The sequence below is a fragment of the Talpa europaea genome (assembly GCF_964194135.1).
Source record: "Talpa europaea genome assembly, chromosome: 1".
In the NCBI taxonomy this organism is placed as follows: Eukaryota; Metazoa; Chordata; class Mammalia; order Eulipotyphla; family Talpidae; genus Talpa; species Talpa europaea.
In genome coordinates this window covers 63,201,394-63,216,290 of record NC_140073.1, presented here as the reverse complement: position 1 = coordinate 63,216,290, position 14,897 = coordinate 63,201,394, and the positions used below count along the sequence as shown (strand labels likewise).

Genomic DNA, 14,897 nt, shown 5'->3' with positions numbered 1-14,897 from the left:
AGAGTTGAGGGGAGGGGAGGGGCATAAGAAGGTGGCTCATACCCCCTGCTGCTCTCCCAAGACGCCCCATAGTGGTACTTCTGGGACTCTGTCAAGAGTCCAGGGCTGGAGCTGGCCTGGCCATGGTGGGTTTGGGAATAGCGGGCAGGCTTCCAGGAAACCAGTCCTTCCCTCACTAGAGAGGACATCTCTGCAGAGACCTACCTGACCTCACTGGCTTCCCTCACCCAAGGTCTTTGCCATATGTCTTCCCAGACTCTGACCTTGGGCAGGCTTGCAGAACTCCTAGCAGCTTTAAGGGGCATTTCCTAGGAGGTCTTGATATAACAGCCCCTCAGCACCTAGCTCCAGCTTTGCTCAGTGTCAGTGCAAAATGGCTTCCCAGTGCCCCCTGCTGTGGGGTTCCTGCACCCTCTCCATACATGGTGGTCTGTCCCTGCATACGGCTGGACTTGCATCTCCAAGGAAGGAGGCCACCCGCACCTTCATGGGCAGAGCACCCCGACCCAGTTCCTGTCCGTGAGGTGCTCTTGCAGGGGCCAAGAATTGGGAGCAGCCGGCACTAGTCCAGGGCCCAGTAAGAAGAACCCGTCTGTAGCCACATCTGCCCCTCACGGCACCCCAGCCTGGCTTGTGACCTGGCGCATGCTGGCCTGGTGGGGAGTCTGCAGAGTGCCTTGTGAGAATCCAGCGAGCCTTCAAGGCCAGGGAGGCTGGGAGAGAAAGCTGCAACTTCCCCCAGACATGGAGCCCCCTCCCCGGTCACTTGTAGGGGAGAGGAGGGCTGCAGGCCCCTGGGGGGCCCACCCAGCTGGGGTCCCCCGGCCTCCTCAGCTAAGCAGGCGCACAGCCTCAGCGTCTGTCTGCCGGGGTCTCCAGGCCGCGGCGTCTCAGTTGCTGTTCTCTGTCTTCTGGTGCTTGCCAGCTTGGTTGGTAAAGTGAGGAAGGTTTCACCCACCACAGAAGTGCGGGTGCTGCCAAGGGAGCAGGAAGGGGATTGTTAAGGTATTTCCTAAACCGCAACTCGTAAGGCTTGTTTTTCTTGATATTTTTTCAACAACTTGGAATTTTGAAACAAGGATGGAAATTTCATTTTTCCCACTGCTTTAAAACAATGTCCTTTCCTTATTGAAACCACAGCTTCCTTTCCTCTCTTCACGGACCCCTGCACTTGGATGCGCTCCAGCCTGCAGTGTGGGGCGCGCCCCCGGCCTCCCGCCCCGAAGCCTTGGCTCACCTCCACACAGCCCCGCCTGGCCCCGATCCACTTTGGCATTGGCCTTCATGCCCTTGATTATCTGGGACCTTCAAGCCCACGTTTCTTCCCCTTCAGATGCTGCAAGAGGGGCTACAGGGCTGCTCAGCTGGCGCTCCTGAGGCGGGAGAAGGGGAAGGAGCCCGGGCAGGTGGTGAGCCTGGAGGCACAGCGGGGAAGCCAGGCTCGCCCTGTACCTGCCCCTGCCCAGCCTCTCCTGGCTGCTGGGCTGTGCCGGCCTCACCTGCGTGGGTTTCTGTGCTGTGAGCTCTCTCCCCGAACCCTGGCAGGAGCCTAGGAGCTACGGGAGGGAGAAACTGAGACTCAGAGGAGCCAGTGATTTTCTGCAGGTGGGGGCGCTGGCAGTCGGACACTGTACCCACCCCTCCGTGAGAGCACCTGCGTGTGCGCCCCCGCCTCTGCATTCTCCACCTGCTTACTGGGCAGCTCTTTGGGGGCTCCCAGCACCACCTCTTCTGTGAGAAAGGGCCAATCCTGAGCCTACACCAGCAGATGGGCACCCCGGGCTGCCTGTATGGCCAGGAAGACAGCATTTGAAACCAGAGGCAAGATTTACCCAGCAGGAGGTGTGCAGGTAGGGGAGGCCTGGGGAGGGGCCTCCTGCTGTTGGAAGTTGCTGGAATGCCCTGTCTCAAGGTCCTTGGTCAGACAGCCCCCCCGCACACATCCTCCCCCTATGGGCCTGCTGGCACCCCTATGTCGGAGCTCAGCTTACATGTCTCTCTGTTCTGCTGGCTTCTCCCATCAGTGGGGGCCTATGCAAACCACCCCTCCGGTGCACGGGGTGCACTGCATGCTGGGGCCAGACCACCACTTCTCTGTAAACCCTGCACAGCCTCAGACCTTGGAAGTAGGAAGGTCTCAGGCTTGTGTTAGGGGCAGGGGGAGCTCCTGGGGGGACACTGGCTTCTCCCTGTAAACCGGACTGTGTGGCAGGGTAGGGAAGGGTGAACCACAGCCACTGAGGAACCAGGTGGGGTCTCCCCACCTTGTCTTCGTGGGAACACACAGGCCCCGTGAGGCTCTGGCACGCTCCCTTGACGCTGCCTCGGGGTCTCTGTCCCCCAGCTCTCCATTAGGAGTCAGGAGTGTGTCAGGACCCGCCCTAGCTCTGTGCCTTCTGCTGTCTGGGAGGGTCAGGGAGGCGGCACCAGAGAAGAGCCCTTCTGTCCTTCTGGGCTGGCCAAAGGCCAGGACCTCGGCTCTGCCCCAGCGGCACGCTGGACTCCCGGGGCCCCGTGTCAGGACAAGCAACGCATCTGAGCTCAGGGTCCGCGCCTCCTACTGCAGGCCTGGGGGGGTGTGCTCTTGCGCACAGCGCTCTGGCTCCTCCCAACCCATTGCGCCCCAGGACAGGTGCTGTGACCTGTGTCCGTAGCTCAGTCTAAAACGCTGCTGTCCGGGCTGTGCTTGGTAGGTGTTCAGCAGGTGAACCTCCTCAGATAACAGCCTGGGTGCAGGGGGGACGGGGCTCCAGCACCGCCGCCGGCCAGCTCTGTGGCCACGTTTGCCTTTTAACCTCTCTGGGCTTCAGTTTCCTTATCTGCAAATGGAAATACGTCCTTTCTACAGGGCGCTTGGCATATAACATGTGTCTGCAGGACGTACACGGCATGACCAGAGAAAAGCTTGGAGGGTTTAGTAAATTCATTGGGATATTACAGAGCCCCTGGCACCCAAGTCCCAACCTAGGCCTGGCAGGCCCGTCCCTGGAGCTCACCCCTGACACACCCAGGTCCTGAGCGCTTTAACCCTGAGCCAGATGGATTCGTTCCAGCACCCAAAATGGGTCTCTTTGAAAGGCCAAGCTCTTGGGCCTCCCTGGTGGCGCAGCGGTTGAGAGCTGGGTTGTGAAGCTGCCCACAACCTCTGCAGCACCGGTTCTATCCCCGGCCACCGGGCGAGGGTCCCACATGGCGCGCAGACCTCTCCTGCCGCCCGCTGCTCCCCTCAGCAGGGTATTTCGTCAGTCTGCCTGTTCTGCTCCCCACTCTGTCTCTGGTGAATCTTCTCACCTTCTCGCACTTCTGACTGTACCCAGTGCTTGTATAAATAAATCTTAAAAGAAAAATTTATGAAAGACCACACTCTTCAGAAGGAGCCCAGCATAGGCAGGCCAGGCTGCTGGCGTAGCCACAGGCCGTTCCTGGGCCCCAGGCTGTCAGCTTTCACCCCAGAAAGCAGGACTTCGTGGTCCAGAATGAGTGCTGGAGCTCAGACCTTCCATGCCCATCCCAGCCAGCAGGTGGACAGAATGAAGACAGTGTCTCCGAGGACATCTTGATGGCAGAGCTAGTCACAGCCACAGCTGGCTACAGAACATCCTGGACTGCTTCCTCCACAGAGACTTGCATGCTGCATACTGAGCCCCTGGAGTCACCTGGGAGCCCGTGCGCCTGTCGCCACCTGTGACTGGACTGTCTTCCCATTGTCTGAGAATTCCTTCAGCTCACTATGAGCCCAGGCGCCCCCCCCACCTTGCTGGCAGCAGCGAGGCAAGGAGCACAGCCTCCCCCTTGGGGATCCAGGTGGTCTTGGACCTGTCTCTGCCTCCCCACCTCTCCAGCTGGGATGGTGGCCCAGACCTCCCAAGATGCTGTGCAGGGTCAGCCTTTGCCCACCCAGAGCGCGCATGTACATGCTGGTCTTCTTCCAAGGGCTGTCGGCTGCGGGCTCTGGCTGCCCTGGGGGCCCTGAGGGGCAGCACCGTGGTGGGGAGAGGGGAGAGCTGCCCACACCTGCCACTATGTCTGCTTTCCAGACCCAGGTATTTTTGGAAGGAGAGTAATAAAAGTAACAACAGTTACTTCAAAGTAATGATGCTAAGTTCACAGCTGCTCTGCGGCCAGCTGCGGGGCAGGGGGCCCTGAGGCCAGTGCTTTCTATGCTGTGCTTGAAGAGCACCCCCAAGCTGCCCCTACCAGCTCAGTACTAGAGGCTCAGGTTTTCCTGCGGGCAGCAGGGGTGATGGCCAGCAGAGACTCTTCCTGCATCAGGCCCTGATTCACACTTGCGCTGCCCAGGAACTGGCCCTCCTCCCGCACCTTCTGGCTGGCGTGGCTGCCTCTCCCACAGCCTGCCCCTAGACAGGCCCTCCTGATTCAGGGGACAGGTGACCACTGCTGATGGCCAGCAGGGAGGTTGACCTCTGGGCCCCTTCCTGTCAGGAGCGAGAAGGGCACCAGCCCCGCCTAGGGCATTCAGCTACTTCCTCCTCTCCGTGGGAACCAGAGCTAAAATCAAACTTCTGCTTTTCTGAGACATGTGGTCTCTCATCCGGATGCTCTGCTGGGGTGTTTGACCACCTGACACATGTGGTCTGGGTGCCACCAGGCGGGGGCGCAGTGTCTGACGAGGTGGTTTGTGCTGGGCACCTGGTTCTGGCCACCCCCAAAAGTGGTTATTTCCTTCCCATGGCATGGAGCCCACAGGCCCTGGGGTGGGGCAGTCCCCAGAGCAGGACACGGGGTGCAGGGGCTCCCCAGGCAGGGCTGGGGGACACCCGGTCAGCACCCAGACACCAAGCACCCCTCTGCATTTCTGGGTGCATCTGAGAGTTTTTAAACACTAGCCATCTAGGTCCTGGCTTCAGTTTGACTTTTGACCTCAGGAAGACGTTAGGAGACCGAAGGACACAGGAAGGGGCCTCAGATGCCCCACGTAGAGCTTCCCTGGCTCGTTGGAACCCCACACACTCCTCCAGGGAGAGCATGGCAGCAAATTCCTGTTGCTGACTTGATGCCAGAACCCAGGACTCTCCTGTGACCATGACCCAGGCTCCTCCTCAGCGCGTGTCTGTCGGAAGTGACGCAGCAGTATTTCTTTCCCATAAAAAGTGTTTGTGATTCCAGCTCTAACACTGTCCTCACCCATAATTAGGCAGCGATCACTCGGGGGGGCTGGTTGAGAGATCCACCGTTGTTTTGGAGACTTGTTCACGAAGCCCCTTCCCTCCCATCCCGCAACCCACAAGAGGAGGGGGGGGGGCCGGGGAAAGGAGCGGGACCAGGTGAGGGGGGCGCTCACTGAACTCCCAGCTGTTCTGTCTCCTATGATCCCCCTCCTAATACAGCCACTTGCTAGCCCTGTCCATCCTGGTGGCGGTCACAGCTTGTTGCCACCTGCCTGGGTGCAGCCCTGTCTTCAGTGTGGAAACCACCTGACTCTTCGGGACACCCTGCTGCGCGTCAGCGCCCTCCCATAGCCACACCTCGCCTCGGTCGCCAGCGCATAGCCCACATCCTGCCTGGCTTCACCACATCCCGGCCCTTACTATGGGGACAGCCTCCTCCTGGAAGTGGAATCACCCTGGAGCCCCAGATTTCTCTGCACCCACCCAGTTGTGGACTTTGCACCGCCTGGGCAGGCCAGGCATAAAATTGTGCTTCTGGTTGGAGTCCTGGGTTCAAAGTAGAGTCAGGAGTTAGGGAGTCGGCGCACCCTCAAAGCAGGGAAGGCCCCAGGCCTGGCTTGGAGCAGCCCCGGTTTCTGCAGCCCCCTGTGAGGCCACATACCCCCTAACTCCTCCCAGCAGGAGCTCGAAGCCCATCCACTGGCCTTGCAGGATTTCCCAGAGGCCGGTGCACGTAGTGTGATGGAGCTGGGGCTCCCGGGCCAGCCGTCCCATGAGCGCTCAGACTCCTCAAACTTAAAAATGGGCCACTCCCATCAGTAGTGTTTGGACCTAAGAACCAAACACAGCCCTTGCCACTAGGATGGGGCGTTGGCTGGGTGCGCTGGACCAGCGCACAGAAGCATCACAACAGCTTGGGTTGCAGAAAGCTTGGAATTGGCGCCATTGGGTCACAGTCCACAGCCTGCCTTCAGAGCGTGCTCCCGGCGTGCTGGGGCAGGAGGGAGGCTGAGGTCTCTAGAGATGGCACACGTGGCTGCACACAGGTGTGCACACGGCTACCAAGGGGTGCCTGTGGGAGGGCCTTGTACCACATCTTGCCATCAGACAGAGGAAGACGTGGGCACAGCCTCAGTCGTCCCTCTGGCCCCAGCATGCTCTCTGTGAGGGCTGGGACACTCGCTGACTGATTTCTGGGCCTGTCCCAGGGTGTGGTGGGCAGTAGTGCTCCACAAGGCCTTCCTGGAGGTCAGGGTGCCACAGACACCCCCTTAAGCCAGGACATGGTTTAGGATGTGCTTAGAGAAAGTGCCAGAAATTGACCACTCTGGAAGTGCATCATTTGCCCTAAACCCCTGAGTTGGGATGGGCAGCAGTGAAGGGGTGCTGCCCCAAGTGCAGCTGGCCTGTTAGCTCTCCCAAGATCCTGCTGGATAGGAAAGCATTCCACAGAGCAGCATGTTTGTTGGTGCAGTTACCACACGGTCACCGCAGGAGACCCCTCCCCCCATCCCTCAGTGGCCCTTGCCCTGCTTGCTGCTGCAGCCGAGAGGGGCAGGGAGTAGGGGCGGAAGACTCCTGGGCATGGTGGGTGCCAGAGGCGGGAGGAGCATTGTGGACAGAGGTTTGTTCTTTTCTGTTGCTCCTGGCATCAGAGCAAAGCTAGGGGCACTAGGGAGCTTCAGGGAACCCAGAACCCCTGTTCGTGAGGATGCCAGTTCACCTGCAAGGCACGCTGGAGCCTCTTAGACTGCCCTCAAGAGTCAATTTAAGGGCCTCTCTGGTGGCACAGTGGGTTGCGCACAGCACTGAAGCTGTCTGCAGCCTCTGCTGTGCGGGTTTGATTTCCAGCCAACCCCAGAGATACCCACATGGTATGGCAGACCTCTCTTGTCGCGCCTGCTGCTCCCCTCAGCAGTATACTTTGTTAGTCTACCTGTTCTGTCCCCCACTCTGTCTTTGGTGAATCCTCTCACCCTCCCGCACCTCTGGCCTATACCCCAGCTCCTGTATAAAAATAAGTAAATCTTTTTAAAAAAAAAAGAGTTAGTTAAGCTCTTTACCTTATCACAAAGTGTCTGGGACACACAAAAGAATTTGGCAGGATGCACACTACAAGTAAATAAAAACAACAACTGTGCTCCAGCCGCCTGCCCTGACAAGGAGTTGAATGAAAGTGCCACCAGAGCCCCCATGCTGGTCCCGTGTGCCCTCCCTCTCCGCCCAGAACACCCCGAGGTTAACCTCTGGCCTGACTGTTCCTGGGTACCATCTCCGCGCTTTTTAAAATAAAAAGCATAGGTGAATATCACTGGGTTTGTCTGTTTGAAACAGCAGGGGAGGACACTTGCTTGCAGTTGGAATCACAAAGCTTTTTTTATTTAAAAGAAAGACTTTGACACCACTGCAGGAGAACTAGGGTCGTGGTCACAGAAGAGCCCCAGGGACGCTTCAGTTTTTACAAACTGCATTTGATAAACGGTATCTTTTACTCTTATACTCCTATTTTCTTAATTTGCTTAATTTTCTCTGCAATATCTCACTCATCAGCAGGCGGGGGCACAGTGAGTTGTGTTATTTATTTATTTATTTATTTATTTATTTATTTATTTATGCAAGCACTGGGTACAGAGGTCATCAGCAGCACCTGAGTTGCTGTGAGCAGCTGAGTTGGTTTTTGGTCACTGAGCAGTGTTCACCGGAAGAGCAGACCACCCTGTGGCCTGTGGTGGCATTTAGGGGCATCCCCAGCCCCCCACCGCAGACACAAGGACTTGAAAGTGCCGCTTCCTGTCCTGGCGCCCACCGGGTTTGGAGGTGGGGGCCTGGGAGCGGAGCCAAGGTCCTGGGTGAATGTGTCTGCCTTTAGCTTTTCAGGAGAGACCCTCCAGGATGCTGTCAGGAGTCACATCCCAGAGCAGTGTGGAGAGCTGGCAGTGCCCGCGTCAGGGCGCGCGTTATCTGTTGCCAGCCCACGGGCTATCCCATGGTGGCTTCGTGCTTCCTTTCCTCCGTGACTAGTGAAGGGAAATATCGTTCCTTAGGTTTCTGGAGACAATCTCCTCATTGTTTATGTTTTTTCAGTTAAGATAATTTATACACATGCTTAAAAACAAATAGTTTTAAGAAGCTTGTGATAAAAAGCTGCAGATCTGTTTTTCCTATCCAGCCTCTTCCAGAAATACATGCAGCTCTTTGTCACATTCTTCATGTATTTGTCCATGTTTCTAATTTATGCTATTTTCTTTAAAGATTTATGTATTTATTTATTTGTACAAGCACTGGGTGCAGTCAGAAGCGCAGGGGGTGAGAGAATTCACCAGAGCCAGAGCGGGGAACAGAACAGGCAGACTGACGAAGTACACTGCTGAGGGGAGCAGCAGGCGGCAGGAGAGGTCTGCGCGCCATGTGGGACCCTCACCAGCTGCCAGGGATGGAACTGGCGCTGCAGAGGCTGCGGACAGCATTGCAGCCCGGCGCTCAACCACTGCGCCACCAGGAGGCCCTGTACTGCTATTTCTTAACTCAGTGGTGTTAGTATTACCTGTTTACTGGCTGTTTTTGGTAGATGGAAATCCAGTGTCCTTATATCGTGTCTGTGCTCCCCAGCTGTCCTCCAAGCAGAGTTAAAGCTCATGTTAGTTAAATCAATAATTTACATAAAGTCTCTAAAACCAGCATTTAATTTTCAGTATAGCTGTACCCCTCATTTTTTATGTGACTTTTTCCTGGAACTAATGATTGCCTTTCTTCCCTTTCCTTCCTTTTCTAGCTTCATGGACTTGCTTTTTCCCAAGCGACTCCAGAGGGCTGCATGCACCTGCCCTTCTTCTCCCCACAAGGCTCTGTGTGTCTTGGTGCCGTTCCCTCCAGGCCCCACCACCCCTCGGCTCCCAGCACACCCAGCGGACTTCACAGCAGCCTTCGTGGCTCTCCTGGTCGGGGGCTCCCAGCTCCCTTGCTTTGTTTTCTCACTTAGTAAAATGAGACACACACTCCAGTGTCTTCTGAAAGTCGTGTTCATGGAAAATAGATTGTCTGAATCCTTGCATGTCTGAAAATATCTCCCCCTCCCTGCCCAATGGTTGACTGTTTGACTGGGTTTGACATCTAGTTGGTCACTTTCCCTCAGCCTGTGGAAGCCATTAATCTGTTGATTTTTTTTAAGATTTATTTATTTATTTATTTATTTATACAAGCACTGGGTACAGTCAGAAGCGCGGGAGGGTGAGAGAATTCACCAGAGCCAGAGCAGGCAGAAGGACCGAAGTACACTGCTGAGGGGAGCAGCGGGCGGCAGGAGAGGTCTGCGTGCCATGTGGGACCCTCCTCCGGTGGCCGGGGAGCAGCCGGGGATTGAACCGGTGCTGCAGAGGTTGCGGGCAGCTTCGAAACCCAGCGCTCAACCGCTGCACCACCGGGGAGGCCCAATCTGTTGATTTTTAAACTATGTTGTTGCTATAGAGAAGTTCGGTCCCATCTGATGACCAGTCCTCTACCTGCTCTGTTTTTTTCTGTCTAGCTGCTTCTCTGCAGTCCTATGTCTGTTCCATTATATGCTCCAATCCGTGGTTTCCTATATCACCTCCTTCCCTTTTCCTGGAAACCTTGTTGGTTAGCACTGGCATCACCTGGCAGATCCTGCTGGAACATGATGGGCAGAATACCCTATTTTATGGGGGGTGCCAGATGTCAGCACAGGAAGCGCTTTGCTCTGGAGCAGAGACCCTGCTGTGTCATGGAGGCTGGGGCAGAAGCTAGATTTGTCTGGTGGCAGGTGCCTGGCACTTCTAGGCAGGGTGTGGGACACCGTTGAGTTTGCAACTACTTTGACCCCTGCCCAGTCTCATAGCTGAGTCCTGCGCATCTCGGAGAACACACATCAGGTCGCGTCCTGGACCCGGGGCTGCCCGAGGTGGGGGGTCGGTCTTCTGGGGGCTTCTGATCTATGCTGTCCCCAGCTGCCTTCCCGCTCTGATCACTGCCATGCTTCCTCTTTAACAGACAATAGGCCCAAACCTAATGCTTTGATGTTTCTCGTGCGTGTGATGGGCAAAGAGAGCAGATCAAGGGAGACGGGAGAGAGGATTTCTGGGCAGAGCCGTGTGGACACGGGCCATGTGGCTACAGCAGAGCAAGCGAGAGCCAGGGTGGTTGAGGCAGTGGAGGCAGAGTCAGGTGCCTGAGCTCCTGAGGAGGTCGACAGCCTACAGGTGCCCAGCGGGTTCCCTCGTTGTCCAGGTAGAAGCTGGCAGTGACCTGGCCCTTCATATCCACTGCAGGCCATGTGTGAAGGACAGAACTGGAGGGCCTGAACAGAGAAGGTGCAACATGCTCCATCCTAACTCCCCTCCCGGTCACTGCAGCCATGGATGTGCTCCTGTGCAGCCCAGCCAGCATCCAGGGATGCTGTGAGCACCAAGGCCAGTCCACCCGGCACTCACAGAGAGCTGCAAGGGTCAGCATGAGCCCCAGCAGAGGGATCATGTCCATCACCTGGAGCCTGCCCAGTAAACCAGCACAGGGAGACCCCTCCGCAGTCCCATCCAGAGGGCACCAAGCCCTCAGCGACCCAGCGCGCTCTGCCGAGGCACGGGCGGGTCAAGTCCGCCAGCCTGAGCTCCTCCCCTCCCCGCCCACCCCACCCTGTAACCTGCTAGAAGACGAAGTCACACACCCGCTCTGGGCTATGAGCAGAGGAGCCTGGGATACAGACGCGTGACCCCGCCCCTTCAGGCCGGCTTCCCATCAGTCACACCCGCCCTCCTCTGGCACACAGGAATCTGGCGGTTATGGGGACAGTGAGGGGCCAGTAGCTGCCCAGACCTGGAGCCGTCCTTTAGCTGCCTTCCCCCAGGCCCTGCAGGGGGACCCAAATACCCAGGAAGGTGCTTCAGCACACCCCTGCAGTTTTCCGCATGGGCCTCCCTTGGGCTGGAGTGGCTGCCTTTGCCTTCGCTGAGTACCATGCCCCACCCGTCAGGGGCCCCTCCCCGGAAGATGTAGTCAGGTCAGGACACTGACCTGACTCTGTGCCCCCCAGAGCCCTCCCACAGGGCGAGGTTTCACTGCTCAACATAGGGAGAAGCCAATAAAATGGCACTGGTTCTTGAGGAAAGCAAAAGTTTTATTGAGCAGTTGACTACAAAGAGGCAGAAGGAAAACCTCAAATCTGCCTCTGGCCTGAAGTGGACAGAGGCTTTTTGAGGATTAAAATGGGGTTAGGGGCCTCCCTGGTGGAGCAAGGGGTTAAGACACAACCTGTGAAGCTGTCTGCAGCCTCTGCAGCACGAGTTCAATCCCCGGGCAGGGAGCTACCCACATGGCACAGCAGACCTCTCCTGCCTCGCCCGCTGCTCCCCTCAGCAGTGTATTCCAGTCAGTCTGCCTGTTCTGTTCCCCACTCTGTCTCTGGTGAAGCCTCTCACCCCCACACCTCTGGCCTGCACCCCAGCTCTTGTATGCATAAATAATAAATTTTAAAAAAATAAAATGGGGTAAGGAACCCCATGAGATCTTGGTCCTTTCACCAAGCTTCCTCGTTGTTGCACCTCAGTTTTGAGTGAACTCTGGCTTCGCCGCCGCCGGTGTTCCTGCTTGTGTTCTGGCTGGTGTGCTCTGGTTGCCCCTGGCCGAGAGGCAAGGTGTCACCCCCCCCCCGCCCCCGCACATGGTTCACTGGCGGTTCTGCTTTGCTGCATCTGTGGAAAACAAGCCTTTTAAGGCAAGTTAAAGAAATTGGGTCACCTCCCCTGTGGTCCAGGGGTCTGAGGGCAAATTTTATGGGGCTTACAGCAGCGATGGGGTTGGGTGCTTTTGTTGGGCCTTAATGGGGGGGGCAGTGTGGACACCCCATGTTGGGGGTCTTCTTGTGAGGCCTGTCAGGGCCATGGCCGTGTTGTTCCGGAGCCGTGGGGTCAGTACCTGCCACACAGAGGAGGGGGGCGGAGCCTTCTTGAGTCACGTCTCCCCCGGTGCAGACACCCCTTCGTGCCGTGTGGGGCAGTGCTGTCTTGGGGGCTGCCTGACTCCACGAGGTTGGAACAGGCCCTGGAGACAACACCGATGACGAATTGCAGTTCACCAGGGGCCCTCCACTAGGACACCACTTGTGCCCTCCCACTGGAGCCCTGGGTGGGCCCTGACACACAGTGGGGGGCCCCGACCACAGCCTGTAGCCTAGGACTGCCAGTGACTTCTGCTGAGTGGCCCCTTGGGGGCCCGAGCCTGCCGTGTGAGTGTCTATAAACCAATGGCTCCAGGCAGTGTGGGCGCTGGGCTACCCTTCTGCACCCCAGCAGGGCAGTCGGGCTGTTCCCCTTGAGGAGTAAGCAGGCAGGAGTACACTGGGGGCTCAGGGGAGGGCCCCCATGGAGTCCCTGGGCCAGGACAGCATAGCCAGGCCCTGCGGACACTGGCGGTCACACTGCAGGGCAGCTATTGATGAGGCCCTGTGTCTGCGGCAGGTCACCCCAGATGTTGGGTGTCTCACTCAGAAGTGGTCATTTTGAAAGTTAAATGTACTTTCAAAGGTGAAGCCACTTCTGGGGTCCCACAGTGTAGACCTAGAGCAGTCAGACTTGGGGCGCTCGCCCGCTGCCCCCTTCACTGCAGAGCATAGCCTGCTGCTCCCCGTGCACACGCCCTGGCCGCCTCGCCTGACTTCTGCCCCTCTCGTTGCAGGAAGTTCTATTACATCACCCTGCTCCGGGACCCGGTGTCGCGCTACCTGAGCGAGTGGCGCCATGTGCAGCGGGGGGCCACCTGGAAGACCTCGCTGCACATGTGCGACGGGCGCACGCCCACGCCCGAAGAGCTGCCCCCCTGCTACGAGGGCACGGACTGGTCGGGCTGCACGCTGCAGGAGTTCATGGACTGCCCCTACAACCTGGCCAACAACCGCCAGGTGCGCATGCTGGCCGACCTGAGCCTGGTGGGCTGCTACAACCTGTCCTTCATCCCCGAGGGCAAGCGCTCCCAGCTGCTGCTGGAGAGCGCCAAGAAGAACCTGCGGGGCATGGCCTTCTTCGGCCTGACGGAGTTCCAGCGCAAGACGCAGTACCTGTTCGAGCGGACGTTCAACCTCAAGTTCATCCGGCCCTTCATGCAGTACAACAGCACGCGGGCGGGCGGCGTGGAGGTGGATGAGGACACCATCCGGCGCATCGAGGAGCTCAACGACCTGGACATGCAGCTCTACGACTACGCCAAGGACCTCTTCCAGCAGCGCTACCAGTACAAGCGGCAGCTGGAGCGCCGGGAGCAGCGCCTCAAGAGCCGCGAGGAGCGCCTGCTGCACCGGGCCAAGGAGGCGCTGCCGCGGGAGGAGGCTGAGGAGCCGGGCCGCGTGCCCACCGAGGACTACATGAGCCACATCATCGAGAAGTGGTAGTGGCGCAGCAGCGGGGCGGGCGGGTGGGGGCAGGGGGCGAGGCACGCAGCCCAGCACACCCGGGCCGCCTCGAACTCTGCGGGTTGAGCTTCCCAAGTTATTTTGCTCACCTCGAGGTAGATGCGTCCTGAGAGAGGACAGAGCCGGGAAAGCAGGGGATGGGCAGGGGCGGTGCTGTCTTCCATGCCGGGGCCTGAGAAATCCACCAGTGCCACGCTGAGGAGCGCGTGCCAGAGGACACCCCAGGCCGCCCGCACAAGCCAGGGCAGCGGCGCCCTGCCCCTGGCCCCCCCTCCACAGCTGATGGTTGGAAGAGAACAGGATGGTCCAGGTCGAGAGTGGACCTGCCAGGCAGGCGCACACCCCACACCCACTATGCACACCCCACTCTTACTCCCCAGACCAGTTTGACACCAACTCCAAGCACCTCCCCCGGCTCAGGCCTCTTGGGCAATGCCTCAGCGCCCTGATGCCGCGGGGCCTATGTGAAGCACCCGCCTCCCCCAGCACAGTCAGCTCCTGAGGTGTCATCAGTAATGGAGCACCCCGGCTTGCCCACCTGACAGGTCAGGGCCCACCCTCCCGAAGCCCAGGTCTAGTTCAGCCCCTAGAAGTCCGCTCTCCTCCGGGCCAAGATCAAAACCCAGATCTGGCTTTGTGCTTTGGGCCAGGAGAGCAAAGCACACCTCCTGGGTGGCCCTGTCCCATCTCCCTCGGTCCTCAAACTGCAGGGAGGTGAGCCCCACACTGCAGAACCCCAGGCATGGAAGGCTGTGGCCACGGATGCTGGCACCTGTGTCTGAGGCGCCCCCCATCTGGTGAGAAGGGACTACACACAGCTCCCTATGTCCCAGCCGCCTCTGACCTTCCGCTCCACCACTTGGGCACTGTTCAGGGCACATGCCCGCTGCGTCAGGTCCCTGCGTGTAACCATCAGGCCTCCTTCAGCTGGAGCACCATAGGGGCACCCCCTGCCCATGAGCCATATTTGGAGCGATGGACGGCCAGGGAAGGGGACTCTCGCTTTCAGATTCTCAATTAGGGTTGGAAGAAACAGCTCTGGGTGGCTCCCTGGTTCCCACATAGACAACCTTCCTCCACCCCCTAGGCGCTCACCAAATTTCCCTGCACCCCCACCCCAGCTGGTCAGGACCTGTTCCTGGCCGCCTGCAAATTGGAGAAGCCATGTTCCATATCCTAGTAAACCCGCCCCCAGGCCCTGTCATTTCTGTGCTCAAGGCCTCTCCCGGGCCTGCCTCACCAGAGACAGGCTGGGTTCTGTGGGCCCTTCCCACCCGAGCTGGGTGGCACCTGTCTCAGGCGGGGCAGTAATAGCCACCTGGAGAGAACAGAGCCCACCAAGGCTCTTTTTCCCT

At 58.3% G+C, this 14,897-nt stretch overlaps 1 protein-coding gene across 1 annotated transcript in view; it reads left to right on the top strand.

Annotated features, from left to right (window-relative positions):
- HS6ST1 (heparan sulfate 6-O-sulfotransferase 1) overlaps nucleotides 1–13,521 on the top strand; it is a gene marked incomplete at both ends in the record, with an annotated part of 33,702 nt that extends 20,181 nt beyond the window's left edge. The window contains one exon of the mRNA XM_084241105.1: nucleotides 12,813–13,521. Within this exon, the coding sequence (XP_084097231.1) occupies nucleotides 12,813–13,521 (709 nt within the window). The remainder of the gene's footprint in view (nucleotides 1–12,812) is intronic.
- Nucleotides 13,522–14,897: the final 1,376 nt, after the last annotated feature.